General features: G+C 42.2%; 1 protein-coding gene across 5 annotated transcripts in view; it reads left to right on the plus strand.

Moving 5' to 3' along the window:
• GRK3 (G protein-coupled receptor kinase 3) overlaps positions 1-16,249 on the plus strand; it is a 56,660-nt gene that overhangs the window by 31,235 nt on the left and 9,176 nt on the right. For all 5 annotated transcript variants that reach the window (XR_011729781.1, XR_011729782.1, XR_011729783.1 and 2 more), the window contains exons 6-18: positions 1,192-1,253; positions 2,313-2,364; positions 2,915-3,006; positions 5,581-5,680; positions 8,588-8,666; positions 9,209-9,339; positions 10,164-10,258; positions 11,229-11,336; positions 11,920-11,986; positions 12,214-12,314; positions 12,900-12,966; positions 13,420-13,515; positions 15,705-15,867. Coding sequence is in view for 2 of the 5 variants with exons in the window: in XM_071763667.1 (XP_071619768.1) it covers positions 1,192-1,253; positions 2,313-2,364; positions 2,915-3,006; positions 5,581-5,680; positions 8,588-8,666; positions 9,209-9,339; positions 10,164-10,258; positions 11,229-11,336; positions 11,920-11,986; positions 12,214-12,314; positions 12,900-12,966; positions 13,420-13,515; positions 15,705-15,867 (1,213 nt within the window). In the remaining 3 variants the exon portion in view is untranslated. The remainder of the gene's footprint in view (positions 1-1,191; positions 1,254-2,312; positions 2,365-2,914; positions 3,007-5,580; positions 5,681-8,587; positions 8,667-9,208; positions 9,340-10,163; positions 10,259-11,228; positions 11,337-11,919; positions 11,987-12,213; positions 12,315-12,899; positions 12,967-13,419; positions 13,516-15,704; positions 15,868-16,249) is intronic.

Here is a 16,249-nt window from a genome sequence, read left to right on the forward strand (position 1 = left end):
GTAAATCACTGTACATCAAAAAGGTGCCTAGTGGGGAAATTTAAGAATTTAGTAATGTGAATCTTTGAAATTCTTCCCTTTCTCTTTAATTTTAAGCTGTATTATCTCATAGCTGATGATGGTGTGGGCATTTGTAGCATCTCTCGTGTTGTTCTGTCTTTCCACAAGACAAAATCCAATCAAAAGTTACCTCCCCAAACAGGATTTTCTGTACCTTTAAAATTAATGTGCTTTAAACACTTTCTAGAAGGCTGAATTGTTAAAATAAAGTGGGGGACTTGCTCCTTGTCCTCCATTTGAATATAAAGATAAATGGTATCCTGTCTCATTTATGAAATTAGACATTTGCTTGTGTTGATATTTACTTTAGAAAATGAAGAAACAAGAGGTGAAATATTTCTTGTATTGTTACAGCTCTAATACACGTTGACACCAGACAAGAGATGCAAAACTGTGCTCATTTTTATAGCCAGATGTATTACACCAAAGTGTTTGTGCAGATAATGAGCCTCCTCAATCATGGGAGTGTTTATCAGCTTAAATGTCCTTGATGTAAATTCTTACACGTTTTTATATATTGCCAAAGTGGGAAGGTTTCCCCTGCCTCATTGTTCTTTTGCTTTCAACTGGCTTTAATGTCACAATCAGGTGAGCTGACAAGTTGCTAACACTGTGGCTTGAGTTCCCTCTCTGTGCTAATTGGGCTGGGATTTGAGCTGTGTGCTGTGGCAGGGCAGGAGGAAACCTTTCCCCAGGAAAAGCCACTTGTGATGGAAGGTGCTGGGCTGGAGGGAGGAGAGGAGAGGAGAGGACTGGCAGCAGCTCTGGGGAGAGCATCCTCCCCAGGAGAGACCCTGCCTTGGATTTCTTGGGACAGAGAACTGCACTCTGGTTGTCTTCCTAAACCTGCCCTTAGGCAGGTGCTGGGTGCAGGTTTTGTACAGCCCCCCAGGGCAAACATTTGAGGTCTTTGAGCTTGTAAAAATATTTCATGTTTGACTTCAGGGCACCCACTCAGGTTCCAAAAGCCAAATGAAACTTAAAAGCTTCACTGAGCTTTTTTCCTTCAAGGAAAACCCCCTGAATGCAGTAGTTCTGCAGGGCCAGCAGGAGTTCTGTGTCGTGGGCAGGGGTGCATAATCAGCTCGCTGCATGCTGAAGTACTAATTGTGTTTCTTAACTCTTTTTTAGCCATATATAGAAGAAATCTGTGATAGTCTCCGAGGAAAAATATTTCAAAAATTTATGGAAAGGTATGAACATGATGTGTTACCCAAACTTCCTACCTATTATAGCACGGAGCCAGGTCACTTAAGTATTGCTGTAAAACAAAGTTAAAAATGTGGAGTAAATTTCATTTAATTAATAGTGCATTAGCAGCAAGCTTCTGCCAAGAACTGACTGTTGTGCATCAGGATTAATGTCAGGATGAAGGAGGGGAAAAGCTCTAAAGGTGATGGGTTTTCCTGTTGCTCTGTGGCAGTGGTAACTGGTGGCACTTTGTAAAAGTGGTAACTTTGATCTCAGAGCACAACCCAATGTTCTTGTGGAGTGTTCCCATGAGCAACCATCTCTCCTGTGTGACTGGGAGACCCAGTTGGTCTGCTGGGGATCTGGACACCATGCAGCTGAGCAGAAAAGGTGGAGTGGAGAACACAAGGCAGAGTTCAGCCCTCTGAACATTACCAGCACTGCTCCTGCATGCAGGCTCTCCTCCAGCCAACTATACCAAATAAATGGATGATCTGCCACCAAATTGAAGTCATTATAAAAATGCCTCCATAGAACTCTTAGTTCTTACACTGAAAATAAATACTTAATTATTTATGTGGAAATGAGAAAGTATTCTTCTGGCAAAAGCTTGTGGTGGTATTGATGTTTTTCCTATTTTAAGATAAAATGAGTTTTAAAAGTCCCTTGGAGTATAGGGAGGTTCATTAATATAAATCGAGCTGCCTCTGTTTTCTTGTAATTATCTTTCTCTTTATGTAATTTAAATATCTGTTAGTTCCAAAGTTTGTTGCTTTTAAAAATTAAAAACTCTCTGAAAGAGAGATGTGAGGCCTTGCTGAGCACTTACAATTGAAGGGAGAAGGTTATCTGACATTTCTCTTACAAGGATGTAGAATACGAAGTGTGCACTGCCTGGTAATTGTTTTTCTTGGTGGGAGTGAGATTACAATTGTTTGGAAGGAAGGCTATCATTTACCACACACCCTAGCACCAACTTTATTTTAAACATCAGAGTCTTGACATTTCCTATAGTGCTGCACGCAGTCATCTCAGACAACTTTTAAACTTTTTCTCCACAGTGACAAGTTTACTAGATTTTGTCAATGGAAAAACGTAGAACTAAATATTCATGTGAGTACTTACAAGTATATTTATCCTGTCAAAGGCTGATCTGGGGAGGAAAATGTTCAGTTTTCAATTCTGCTTCTGAGAAGGCTTATTATTAAAGAGCACAGTGAATGTCACTGATCTGCTCTTCTATTCTTAGCCCTGCTGTCCTCACCATCCCTTCCTGGACATCCCTCCTGCCTGGCTCCAGTTAACAGCTTCTGGATTTTTATAATTGCTGAAGGGAATGGAGCTGCCAGAGCAGCCCCAGCCACCCTCTGGCTCCTTTCCTGCCCAACACCCTTGGCTGTCACCCCCAGAAGCTGCCCCAGGGTGAGGCTGTCAGAATGTCAGCAGCAGCAGCTCAGCCTCTGCCTTCTGCTGGGACTCTTGGAGTAGAAACAAGAAGGGGCTTCTGTTTCCCAAACAATAAATGCTGTATGAAGTGCAGTCGTTAAGTGGCTTAACACGTTAATATAATGATTGTTTTGGTGGGTTAACACTAAAGTTGTTTTTTGGTTTTTTTTTTAATGTTGAAAAATGAAGTCTGTTTTGGTTTTTTTTGCATTTGCAGCTGACCATGAATGATTTTAGTGTACATAGAATAATAGGAAGAGGGGGATTTGGTGAAGTGTACGGTTGCAGAAAAGCAGACACTGGAAAAATGTGAGTATATACAGACTTTATTTCAGAGCTGACTGTAAACTCTGAACTAGTAAGGAAGTCCTTCCCATTAGTTCTTACAAAAGTCACTGGAAAGCAGCATTGCATTACTGTATTTGTAATTACATTTTTTTCCCCAAGAGGTTCTGGTTTCTGGATCATCTTTAAGCTCAGCTTGATACTTGATCCTGTTAGGAGCTGTGCAGTGGGGCTCAGCCTACCAGAGCTCTTAAGCACATCCCTCATGTGAATGGTCCTGTCAGGATTGATGGGGACTGCACATGTCTGCAGAATGAAGTCTGGGCTTCAGTGGTTCCCTGGCCCAGCTCCTCCCAGTGCTGCAGGATGGTCCTGGGGAGCTGTGGTGGTGGTGCTGGGAGCTGTTGCCTCTCCTCCTGCAGCAAAGCCTGGTGCTGCTGTGGGCTTGGAGTGTGACATGGGAATGTGATCATCTGTGGGGTCGTGCCTGGGCAGCTTCTGGCTTAGGGTTCCAGATTTGTGTCATTCCACACGGTTCTGCCCCGCTCAGCACGTCTCAGTGGGGAAAGCACTGATCTTTGCTTCTGTCTGGAAGAATATTGTCCCAGTGTTGAACTTCTGTGTAACACAGCTCTCCGTGGGAACTCCAGGATCAGACTGTGTGGGGTTTTTTTCTTTTCTTGGTCTTGCCATTCACACACTGCTCCTCATCAACAGATTTCAAGCAGTAGGCATGAAACGTGTCCTGTTTTGAACATCTGGGCATTGATAAAAAAATGTTCTTGATATTAAGCTGTTTACTTATTTACACTTCACCACCCCTTCATCCTACTCTTCTAACAATTTAGTCCAGGGACAATCCTTAAACCTCTCTCTTGTAAGCAGGTGTGGCATGTGTGAAGTGCCCAGTCTGGGTGGTTACAGCTGGCTTCACTTGGCATCCTAGATAATAATAAACTTCTGAGCTATTAACAAGTGGAAGACATCTTAATGTTGCTGTCATGCTCAGTATTTTTGCAGTGACCTCAAGTATTTATATTAACCCTGTTACTAACAATACTGTCCTTCTTCTGGCTGGTTGGTGTACAGCTCAGCATCTGTCTGTGTACAAACAGAACATTTGGTTTAGCTTGAGCCACACTAAGCACGTGTCTGCCCTGAAGAGGTAGTTCTCAGGTTCCCAAGCATTTTGATGTCTGAGTTTTGCTTTGGTAGGAGGTGGATGAGCCTTGGGAAGCAAAGGACAGTTTTTATCAGACCAGAGCAGAGGGAAGTGAGATGCGGGAGAACAAAACTTTTTCCAACTTGAATCAAAAGTTCGGATTAGGCTCAGGTTCTGGGTAGAGGTTTGGTTTAGTTCTTTCTTAATCCAAACCTGTTTACCCATCCCTACTCCAGATCCTGTCCACTCTAGATGGCTGCCTCTGCTGCACTTACTGCCTGCAAGGAGCTTGGGAAGCCACCCCTGGAAGGTAACCCACCGAGACACACCTGAGGCTTCTCTCACATCACCTCCTTCAGGGACACCTAAACCAGGGGCCAGGAGCACAATGCAGGAAGCAGCCCAGTGGGGAGGGATGTGCAGGGCTTTTGGGGCATGTTGAGAGAGAGAGAGACTCCATTCCCGTCAGCCCTAACCCCCCCTCCAAGTCATTCCCGTGGAGCAGGGATGTCAAAGCAGAAATCGAGGGTAGCGTGTGAACTTTTATTTATAGTCCTCGTTTGCAGACTCCTCAGCAAGAGCACTTGCTGTGAATATATCCCTTGTTTTGGAAAGTTCACATTCCAGCTCTCTCTTCCCCCACTCCCAACATGTGCAGGGGATGAGGTGGCTGCTGGAGGGAGCAAGGGGCTGGTGCAGGCAGGCGGCAGCGTTGGTGCAGGGCTGGAACACTCTGCTTTTTCCTGAGGTTATTTATAAACAAATGGCCTAAAAACCCGTGGCTGCCCGTGTCTAGAAATCTTGTGTGGAGGAGCATGTGTCCCCTCAACTGTTCTCTGGTAGCTGGCTCACCTTGTGTCTTGAAAAAACATCCAGACTATGTTATATCCTACTCTTGTGTGGTGGTTGTTAGGGTAACACTCTTCTTGGAGCAAAATGTTATTAATTTGTGTAATACAGATGGCAGGAGATTTAAAAAGCTTGTGTATGTCTGACCTTCCTTTGAGTAGAAAGAAAACTTGAACACATGCTGAGTTTTATATTTTTGTTTTTAAGATATTACTTTTCTGGTAGAGTTGAAACTGTTGGAACAAAATGGAACTTGAATAGGGCATCTGTTATTCAGCTCATTCTGCAGCCCCTGAAGTGTGGATGGATGATATGTAATTGCTGTATCACTGTGGTTGCTTGGACACAGAATTATCTGTTCAAGCACGTTTTTTTGTTAAGAGAGCTTCCACTGAAAATGCTTTAATTCTCTGCCTTTTGGAGATTTTTCTTGTTTAAGTATGTAATGATGGTTTTAGTACCAGCTTGAAGTCTTTAAAGAGCTTGCTTCCAGGATGCTGTAAATGTGCATGGCATAACTGCAAGTGAATGATGGTATTAAGAGGAAATTTTTTCTGGTGCTTTTTCTGAATGGTTAATATTTTCAGGTATGCAATGAAATGTTTAGATAAGAAGAGAATCAAGATGAAGCAAGGAGAAACATTAGCCTTAAATGAAAGAATTATGCTGTCTCTTGTCAGTACAGGAGTAAGTATCATTCATTTGTTATTTTATATTTTTTTTCCACATAATAAACCAGCTTTTTTATTTAATACATATTCCATCAGTTCAGTTGTGTGACACTGAAAAGTTAACTCCCCTTTGAACCTTCCCCCTGAATCTAGCAAGGCATAGGGAATAAAAATGGAAAAGCAAGCTTGCTTTTCACTTTGGGTGCTTACAGAAATGAGAATGGAATTTTCCTTCAAAACAGAATTACATTTGCATTTGGATTGAGCATGGAGAGAGGACTGGAAAGTATTAATTTGTTCTTTTATCTGTGAAATTACTGATTTATTGATTAGACTTTTAAACCAAGTTACCTGTTTTTACCAAAGAGAAGCTGTGGCTTGTCTAGAAGTGTCCTGAGAGCCAGTTGGGTGAAGTTCTGTGGCAGAGACTAGACAAGAGATCTAGGCAAATTAGTAATAATTGTCCTATTAACTTTAATTTGTGATTCTGCTGCTCTCGTACTGAATGTGAATTTTCATGTCTAGTGATTCAAAAAGAAAATTCTTCTGCTGCTAATGCTGGAGCTGGTTTTCTTACATGAGAGCACACAGCTTGTCATTTAGCAACAGAAAAGCCAGACAAACCATTTGGGGGTTTTTTTGTGCAGTATTATCAGCTCATTAGAGTGTAACTTCTTCGGATTCTTGGAAACTGAAAAAGTTTGAAAAGAGATTTTGTACAAAATGCCTCCCGTTCAGGTTGGACACGCCTGCTGGGGTGAGAGATGCTGGAGCATTTTGAATATTCAGAATTAAATAGGTTTGAAAGTGGTAGAATAAGATAATTCCTGAATCTAAGCTTTGGTGGCATAACTGGATTGATTGCTGCCTGGAACAAAGTAGAACTGGGAAGCTGATCATTGTACAATTAGTCATTTAACTGGGAATCCAGATGTCTCTGCAAGATACATAATAACAGCTGTGCAGATTACACATACGTTTGTGTAATCATTTTTGTTAATCTACCTAAAATTTTGGCATTCACAACTGCTCCATGCATAGGGAGCTCCCAAATCTGAGTGCATCCTGGCTGCCTCGTGCATTCTTATTTCCCACGTTCCTGTTACACTATTGCTTGGTTGTTTTCAGAGCACAGGCAGCAAAGTATTACTCTCTTGGAAATTTGCTTTATTGCTTTATGTTTAATTTGTTTTAAAACACTACTTACTGAGTTTTGGGTTTTTTGTGCTGGTTTTTGTGTCAGGAAGTATCACAGTACTACAGTTTTTTCATCACTGTTTAACAGAGAGAAAGTAGGAAGGCTTACACAAAAATGAATTATACATCACACTTACACTTGCAGATTTCTCTTTAAAAAAGGAAAAAAAAAAAAAAAAAAAGAGATCCGTAAGGATATAAAGCACTCTGTTCTGGTGTAGGAGCACTCTTCTGTTTTTTCTGTGTGTGATGTTTAAATTCTAACACTAAATCCTGGGTTATTAGATTGCTCTGAAGTTTTATGGAGCCTGCTTGAGAACACTTCGGAATTGTCCAGTTGATTCAGAAAATCAAGTTAATAATTCTAGTAAAGCTTTTGTGCTGAAGCTAAGTGGTTGCTGCAGTAGTCCCCAGTGATGAGCAATGCAGGGTTGAAAGGCAGAGGCAGCGTCTCCTGGAGATGCCGTTTTGGGGAGAATTTGGCATTTTCCGTGCGTGTTTCCGCAGGGCGTTTCGGGCGCCTGCAGGATTTATTTATAAAACACAGTTAGGGTTGAACGTTCCTGCAGGATCAGCCCCAGTGGGGTGGGAGTTACTGGGGATTACAGGCGAGGAGATAACACTCTGTGTTCCCACCTGAGGAGGTTTTGTGGCAGGGGGAACCGCCGGGAGCTGTGCCTGAGGATGGCGGGGCCGCTCCTTCCCTTTCCTGCTGCCCCCGCTCTGCCCAAGGCCGCCCTGTTTTGCTGCTGCTAAATTGGGAAGGAAACGAGTTCCTGAGAGAGATTCCCAGAGCTTTCACTATCAGTGCTGCCATAATTAGGGCATTGTTTCAGTCACTTTATTCCTGCTTCCTGCCTGGTGTCAGGGGCTCGGCCTCTCCTCTCATGGCTGCTTCCCGCCAGGCCCTCCCTTCAGTGTCCCTGCTTTCAGACAGCTTTGGAGAAAAGATCAGCAAGGTAACAGCCACCTCCTGGTTAGTTAACCACCTCCTGGTTAGTTAACCACCTCCTGGTTAATTAACCACCTCCAACTTAGCCACTTGCACCCAGTATTGGGCTGAGGAGGAGAGGAAGCTCTGCCGACTTCCCGCCATGGCCTTACAGGGGTATGGGTACAGCAAGCAGGTTATTGGCAGTAAAGAGGGTTTTTTCCAGCTGTATTTTATTTTGTTTACTTTTTACATCTGCTTTTGTTAAACGTCTGGGTGACTCCAGGCTGTGATCCAGCCCTGGGGTGCCCTTTCCTCAGCCTGCACCCCCAGGCTGGTTCTGGGGGCTCTGCATGGTCCTGTGCATCACCCCCTGGGGATGCTGCTGGGGGCCCTGCTCTGGAGCTGCTCTCCCTGTAGCTGTGTTTAATCTATAAAAACCTGCAAGGGAGGATAAAACTTCTTTTCCTATGGGATTTTGTCAGGGATGTGGCTCAGCTCCTCCAGCAGTGATCGTGGGGAAGAGCGTGTGTCCCTTCCACTCCATGGGGACAGCTTTATTGTAGCTCCTTGTAGCTTTTTTAAAAATTATTTTTGTATTGAAAGGAAATAGGAAAATGTAAGATCTCTGGACTGTAAGTGGAACATCAGAGTAGGCAGATTAGTACAAAAATCGCTTTAGAAATTTCTTAGGAAAATTGGCCAATATCATAGGAAAACCATCACACCTGTTTTTACCCTCTCACAAGTTTCTTGTGTGTTGCCTGAGATGAACTCCTTGTCCTCTCCTTCTAGGACTGTCCCTTTATAGTGTGTATGACCTATGCCTTCCACACCCCTGACAAACTCTGCTTCATCCTGGACCTGATGAATGGTAAGCAAGGCTTCTGGTGAGATCATGACAGAAATACTGGCACAGGGACTTGGTGGATTGGTTATTGGTTGATTATTTTAAATCTGCAGCTTGATCAGAAGCAGTTTTCTAGGAATATTCATGATTTGATATGTGGTTGGTGAGGATTAGCTCAAAGAGTGACATTGTATTGTGCCTGTTCTTTCAGTAGGAAGGTGTGAAAACATCCCCAGCATGAATATTTGAATGTTTTGGCCCAGGTAACCTTTCGAGGTCCCTCCCAGCCTGGGCTGTGCTATATGCTAATTTATTCTGTTCTCCAGAACCCTGTGCATTTGACTGTGTTTTCCTTGCTGATAAAAACTTTGCATTTGGGCTCAGTTGTGGGATTAGTCACTGAGTGCAAATGTGTATGAAATAAGTGTGGTTTTAAAATGGAGTTTCAGCTTGATTCAATTTATTTATTAACTTTCTTAGGTATTTTGTCACCATGTGTACTTGCAGATTGTAGATTTGGGTACCTGTATGTTCTTTTAATTGCATCTCAATTCTTCCAATTTTAGGAGGAGATTTGCACTACCACCTCTCCCAGCACGGAGTGTTTTCTGAAAAAGAAATGAGGTTTTATGCTACTGAAATCATCCTGGGCTTAGAACACATGCACAATCGTTTTGTTGTATACAGAGACCTAAAGGTAATCATCAGCACAGAAACCACATTAGATAGCTGCAAATAATCCAGAGATATTGATAAGTTAAATGAAGTATTTTACCTGAATCCTTTTCTTGGGAAGAATACAGATGGTTTGTTTGTCTTTGGCTGAATTTTCTAATAATTCTTCAACATTGTTCCAGTCTGTGCTATGATTTAGTTTAGCTGCCTGGGACCTGCTTCCTTGGGGTCAGAATAAATCCTGTGAACTATTCTCCATCTTAATGATGCTGTTCATGTGGAGAGAGAACTGTGTTTCTGAGGGCCCAGGAACAGGAGTGTGTGTGATGGAGATTGCCAGGAAGGTCTTTGCCTGGGGGATGTTTCCCTGATCCTTGGGCACCTGAGGATTGCTCCAACAAGTGTCCAGGAGCCAGGTGACAACAAAAGTGGGGAAAAAAATCTGCACAGAGAGCACAGGGATTGCAAGTAAGGGATGTGAGAGCCACACACAGACCCTGCTGTGAAAGAATCAAAAGCAACGTGGACTTGAGGCCAAAGCAGATTTATTCTTCCATATGCTTTCCATGTCAAACCTCACCTGTTTTTTCTCCTCTGTTATTTGTCAGTATTTCCTGATTTCCTCTGCAGCTGATGATGGATAGAATGTAGAATGATAGAATGATGATAGAATGTAGATTTTATCTAGAAGTGTCTGCTGTATTGATGTAAAAAAAAAAAAGCAGTTAGCAGTAACCAGAGAGTATTGATGTTTGAGAATGAATTACAGTGAGTTACAGTGAATTCTGGAGTTCTGGCAACTGACAAGAAGCAAGCAGTAACCTGTCTGTGTCTGTGCACTTCCAGCCTGCAAACATCTTGTTGGATGAACATGGGCACGTGAGGATATCAGACCTTGGGCTGGCTTGTGATTTCTCCAAAAAGAAGCCACATGCTAGTGTGTAAGTATTCTGTGCAGGAGCTCTGCTGCACATGAAATCATTACCAAATAAGTCCATTATGTGTCTTTATGATTTAACTATGCCTAAAGGAAAAAAACAAAAAACCCCACTTGCGTGGCACAGGCTTGTGGTGTAACACAGTGAGGCTGGAAACAGGGCTTTTGAGACTCCTCTTTCTGTTTTCCTGCACAGTTGTAGCAGCTGATGTGTAGGCATGGCTGGAAGATGACACATTATTTTGAGATGATTCACTGTTCAGTGAAGATAAGAACCTGAGTTAAAGTACCAGATTGTTTTAATTGTCCTAAGTGGATAACTCAATATTCTGAAACTGACTAAAACCCAGGATTTATTGTGCCTTTCTTTTTCTGGATCTTTGTAAAACTGGAAGCAAATTGTGTTCCTTTCTGCCTCCTGGCTTCAAGTGATACCTGGGATCTGAGTTTCCTGGGTTGTGTGTGGATTCCACATCTTATCCAGCACATTTTATCCTTAGGCTTTCATTTACCCTGATTTAGTCTCAGGGTTTGTGCAAAAGGAAAGCTTCATCCCCTCATCTCTTGAAAGACTTGCAGTTCAGGAGCTTCTTGAAAAAGCTGATGTGTTCCAATTCCATCAAGGTTCAAAGCAGCACATGGAGGCTGCTTTCTGCTTGGGGAGGAGGTGTCCTGGTGTTAAATCTGGCACATAGGGGTTAGTTGGAAGGAGACAGTGAAACACATGGGGAGAGCACAAACAGCAGATACATACACAGAAAACATGCATGGCTGAAGGAAAAACAAAATAAAATAATGTTTAAAAATAATGTTTAACATAAAATAATTTTAAACATAAAATAATGTTTAAAATCGATTCTCTTTATATTAGACTATCTTATTAAGAAGACAGTGATTATTTTATTGTAGGTTTATTTTTTTTTACAATGCTATTTCTGGCTATAATCAGGATTTTGTCCCTTTCTCCTCCTCAGAGGTACCCATGGATACATGGCTCCCGAGGTGCTCCAGAAAGGAACAGCATATGACAGCAGTGCTGACTGGTTCTCCTTAGGCTGCATGCTTTTCAAACTTCTGAGAGGGTGAGGGAAGCTTGTTACTGGTTTTTGGGTTTTATTTCCTGGGCCTCAGCATTGTCTATCCCTTGAAATACTAATATAGTGCATATTATCTACAGTGATACCTTACTGCAGTCCCTGCAACATAAACCATGTCTAAGTGAGACTAAAAGAGGCTTTTCTGGCTTCCAAACAAAACTCAAAACAAAACCTGCTTCCCTTAGTGGGTGCAGGTGGGGGGCAGAGAGAAAGGCAGATGCTCTATCCACTCCTAATGAAGGGCAATTTACTCATCTCTTGGTAAGTGGTGGCATCATACATGATGTGAAGTTATTCATTGCTTAAATATGTTAGCAGCCCTCTGGAATTAGAGACATCACTTAATGCTTCAGACCTGCTGTTAGAGTGAGACTCTTTGCTTCATTCTTCCCTTCTTAGCACTTCCCTCTAGTGCTTGGGTAAGTTGTAAGTTGTTTGGATGCTCCCTGTTGTTCTTAAAAACAGGCAAATGGAAGTCTAGATCCTAATGGATTAATATCAGAAATTTTGAGGATAAAAGGGTATGTTATGACTTCATGTTTATCAGTGCATTTTCTTGTTTCTACAGCCACAGTCCTTTCAGACAGCACAAAACCAAAGACAAGCATGAGATTGACAGGATGACCCTCACCGTGGTAAGGGGCCTGGTGGCAGCTGCACTCACATTCCTCCTCTTCAGGAAACTCCCATTTCCTCTAAAAATGGGAGCTCTGGAGCCTGCTCTCTGAGAAGGCTGTACTTACACATCAGAGAGTTGTTTACAAACACTATCAAAGAAAAGCTCTTCTCCTGTGTAGGGGAAGCAGCTCACAGAACTTCTGTAATTAAATGCTTCCTTTATATTCTTTTTTTTTCTTCTCAGAATGTGGAGCTACCAGATTCATTTTCTCCTGAGCTGAAGTCCCTGCTGGAAGGGCTCCTGCAGAGGGATGTTAGCAAGAGGCTTGGATGCCAAGGAAGAAGGTAGGTGTTGTCTTCTCCTTGGACCACTGCCTTGAAAAATTTCCACTTCTCTCTAAATGAATTAAGTCATTTCAAGTAAAAATCTGCTTCCTGTTATGATGACTTTAATTTTGGAGAGAGAACATTATAAAGTGCTATTGCATAGAGTTCCATTTCAGCTTTCTCTGGTTTGGACAAATTTTAGGATCATTTCTGTCATTAAAGACTTCCCCCAATTTCTCTGATTCATCCTTATGTTGGATGGGGTTTGTACTTTTCATCCCTGGGTTGTTTTTATGGTTTTGCCTGATGCCTTTTGGCATGAAGCCATATTACTTGATTCAGACACACTGATAGGGAAAATTTATTGCTTATATTGTAGCTGTAATAATCTGAGCAGGTTGCACACAAACCCAACCCCCAGGCCACCAGGCACCTGAAGCTGTGAATACTTGCTTCATTTTGGGTTGCCTCTCTTTTCTTCTTAGGAAAAAAAGAGCTGATGTTTTCAAGTGATAAAAACATGACCTTTGAAGGATTTATATTTTTCAAGTACATTTGAAAAGCCCCTTCATTTTGTTGACTTGATTTGCTTTTGTTTTGCAGTGCTCAAGAAGTAAAAGAACATCCTTTCTTCAAAGGCATTGATTGGCAGCAAGTCTATTTACAAAAGGTAAAGGATTAAGATAGTAACCTGAGCTGCTTGGTAAAGCTGTAAAATGAAAATTCAGCCTAAACAGGTAATAGACAGAGCCTTGGTAAGAGACAGAGAACTTCAGGGTTCCAGTCCCCAGCACCTGTACTCACTTGCACAAATATGTGAAGGATTGGTAGTGAAAACTGATGTATATTCATTACTCCAAGTCTTCCTGACCCATAGTATTTTTTCAGGGTCAAATGTCTGCATGATTTCTTCTTGACTCTTAAGTTGTAGGGTTTTTCCCCTGAATCTGTGGAGGATCATTTGTTAAAGAACTTCTTTGCACTGAAGTTTAATTCCAGGGGACATACTTCTGCACAGTCATGGGTAATTTGTGCCAGAAATAGAAAGGCTGTGTATATGTACAGAATGGATTTAAATAATGCCTGTTAATTTGTCTCTAATTATGTTACTCTTAATTTCCAGTATCCTCCACCATTGATTCCTCCCCGGGGAGAAGTTAATGCAGCAGATGCTTTTGATATTGGGTCATTTGATGAGGAGGACACTAAAGGCATTAAGGTAAAGAGCTTTAAATCCCAGGGAGAGAAGGGCACTGTGACTGCAGGGCTCAGCTTTTCATCTTCCTCTGCCATTCCTTTGCTTCAGGGGCTACTGACTGTGCAAGGAATTGCTTTCAAGTTGGCAAATTTAATCCATGGTAGGAAAGATGTGGCTTGAACTGGCTGGTTTGTTGCTGCTTGCCAGGTCTTTGTGGTTTTGGGTTTTTTTTTTTTAGATTGGCTGAAATCTACCTTCATATCAAAAGTTATATGTGCTAAATCAAATATTTAAAATGTTGAGAAAACTTCCAGGGAATCCTTGTATTTTTAAGAATACTTAATGATTTGTAGTCTTAGAAATCATCATTTGTTTCTGGTAGCTTGGAGGAATTGAACTAAACCTTGGTATTCCCTTCTGGTTAGAGAGTACGTTGGAAACCTCTTACCCATTACAAACTCCATATTAATGGAAGGAACTTTATAAGTTAGGAAAGTGATAAAAGAAACTTTCAGGTTCTGAGGTTATCCAAAATCTAATGAAAACAAGGTAAAGTTAAAGCTGCTGGCCCATTTCTGCCTGGCATGGTGGTGGCATCAGGTACCTTGGGTGTACCCTGAGCAGCCCTCCCCCTGCTGCAGCCTCCCTGGTGCTTGGAGACAGCAGGTGAGTCAGGGCTTGTCTTGGGTCTGTCCCATGCATTATTATCATACATTTCTTAGGAGATCAACCTTCCTTCTTGTTATTGCAGAAGTGAGTCAGGAGAGACACTAATTGCTCTAAACTTTATAAGCAAAAAAACATGTTAAGTACTCACTGTGCCGAAAAAGGATCTTGTCTGTCAGAGTGTCACCTGCTGTAATTACAGAAGTTGGCACTGGAAACATTTTGTGTTCCAAGAGAAATGCAGAGAGCCCAAGATGTTCTTTATCCCAGAAAAATCCACATCTTCAGCATCAGTGCCTGTCTAACAGGATCCCAGTTTCCTGTGATTCTGCAGTGCCAGGACTGGGAGGAACACGATGTAGTGAGAAGCCAGGTGGTTTGTTACTCACTGAGGGCACCAGTTACCCAGTGACTCCCAGCAAGGCCAGTAAATGGCATAGCCAGACTTCCATGTAATCTTTGCCCGGGCTGCCTGTAAGGTAAATTTATTCTTAGTCATGAGTCAGTGAGGGATATTGTGTACAGCTTCTTTGTGTTTCCACTGGGGTGTCACAGGCTTTTAGAAGGGGCTGAATAATTTGTGCCTCTGAGTCAGCTCAGCTGCAGCTTCTGAGAGGGTGTCAGGAGCTGCCCCTCCTGAAGATGCCAGCTTTGGATGCCTGGCTCTCCTCTGATGCCCCTGGGGATCAGAGTGTCCTGTGACACCAAGAGGAGCACGTGTCCCCTGGGGCTGCAAGCTGGGAAGCAGCAGTGGATGCCTGTGGCCTCCCCTTCTTGCCAGGAGTCCCTGTAAGGTGCTCGTGCAGAATTGCAGAGAAGTCTTCTGCCTGCAGGTCCAGTGTGTGTATTCCTCCTGTGAAAGAAAAGTCTCATTTCTCTCCCGATTAACAGAGACTGAGGCAGCTCAGGAGTGGCTGTGGAGAGTTTAACCTTATTCCCAGGTGAAACCCTTTAATAATATTCCAGGGAAAACACTGAATGCTTTTTGTACTCCATCACTCCATCGCCTGTGTCGAGCAGCAAACAGCCCTTCCTGAGCACCCAGTCATCTTAGCTTCAGTGCAGTTCAATTCAAGTACTGTAAGGAAGGATTAGGGGAGAAAAGAATCTTTATAGCAGGAAAATAGAGGTCTGCAGCATGCAGTGCTGAATTTTGAAGGTTTAATGATTAAGAGCATAAAATTAATCTGTGAAAGCATGGAAGAGCTCATTTTGTACAAATATATTTTCATTTATTCATGGGGGTTTTGTGCTGAGAAAGTTTTTAACACAATTAGAAATTCTGTTAACACTGATTATGCAACAATGTAAGGCTTCTGGAGCTATAAAGCCAAGTTTTGAGCTGGCAGCCAGTTCTCTGTGGATAAATTAATATCTTTGCTTCAAGTAGTCTCTTTGCTTTCTCTCGTTTGCACCTGTTTGTTCTGCTAAGGTTCAATAGATCTTTTTAAATAACACTGTTATATGGGTAACTTGATTGCTGGGGATGGGAACAGTAAAAGTTTTTTAAATGTTGGGTTTTTATGTTGTTTTTCTCTTGCAAGTTGCTTGATAGTGACCAGGAGTTATATAAGAACTTCCCTCTGGTAATATCGGAGCGTTGGCAGCAAGAAGTAGCAGAAACTGTTTATGATGCAGTAAATGCAGACACAGATAAAATTGAGGCCAGAAAAAGGGCTAAAAATAAGCAGCTTGGCCACGAGGAAGGTAATACACTTCTCTCCATCTTTTGCTGCTAGGTAGTAATTCATGTGTTTGAAGTTCCCCACAACAGACCCTCCTATTACTGTCATTCACCAGGAACTGTTCCAACTCCTTCATTCCGTATCAGTTCTTAAGACATTTCTTAACGTTTTGAAATGCTCTATGATGAGACAATGTTTTGGAAGAATCTTTTGTACTCTATTTTAAAGATTATCCTGTACAACCTTTCATCAGTGTTGTTTGTGGTGTATGCCCAGATAAAAGTGTGTGGGATTTGATTTCATGACAAAGAATCCGGGAGGGGAAGCGGCAGATCCATAGAGCAAACGTCACGTGTTGTTTGCACGAGGTTGTTGCACCACAAACTCTGACCTTTGCATGTACA

The sequence above is a fragment of the Heliangelus exortis genome, chromosome 19 (genome assembly GCF_036169615.1).
Source record: "Heliangelus exortis chromosome 19, bHelExo1.hap1, whole genome shotgun sequence".
In the NCBI taxonomy this organism is placed as follows: Eukaryota; Metazoa; Chordata; class Aves; order Apodiformes; family Trochilidae; genus Heliangelus; species Heliangelus exortis.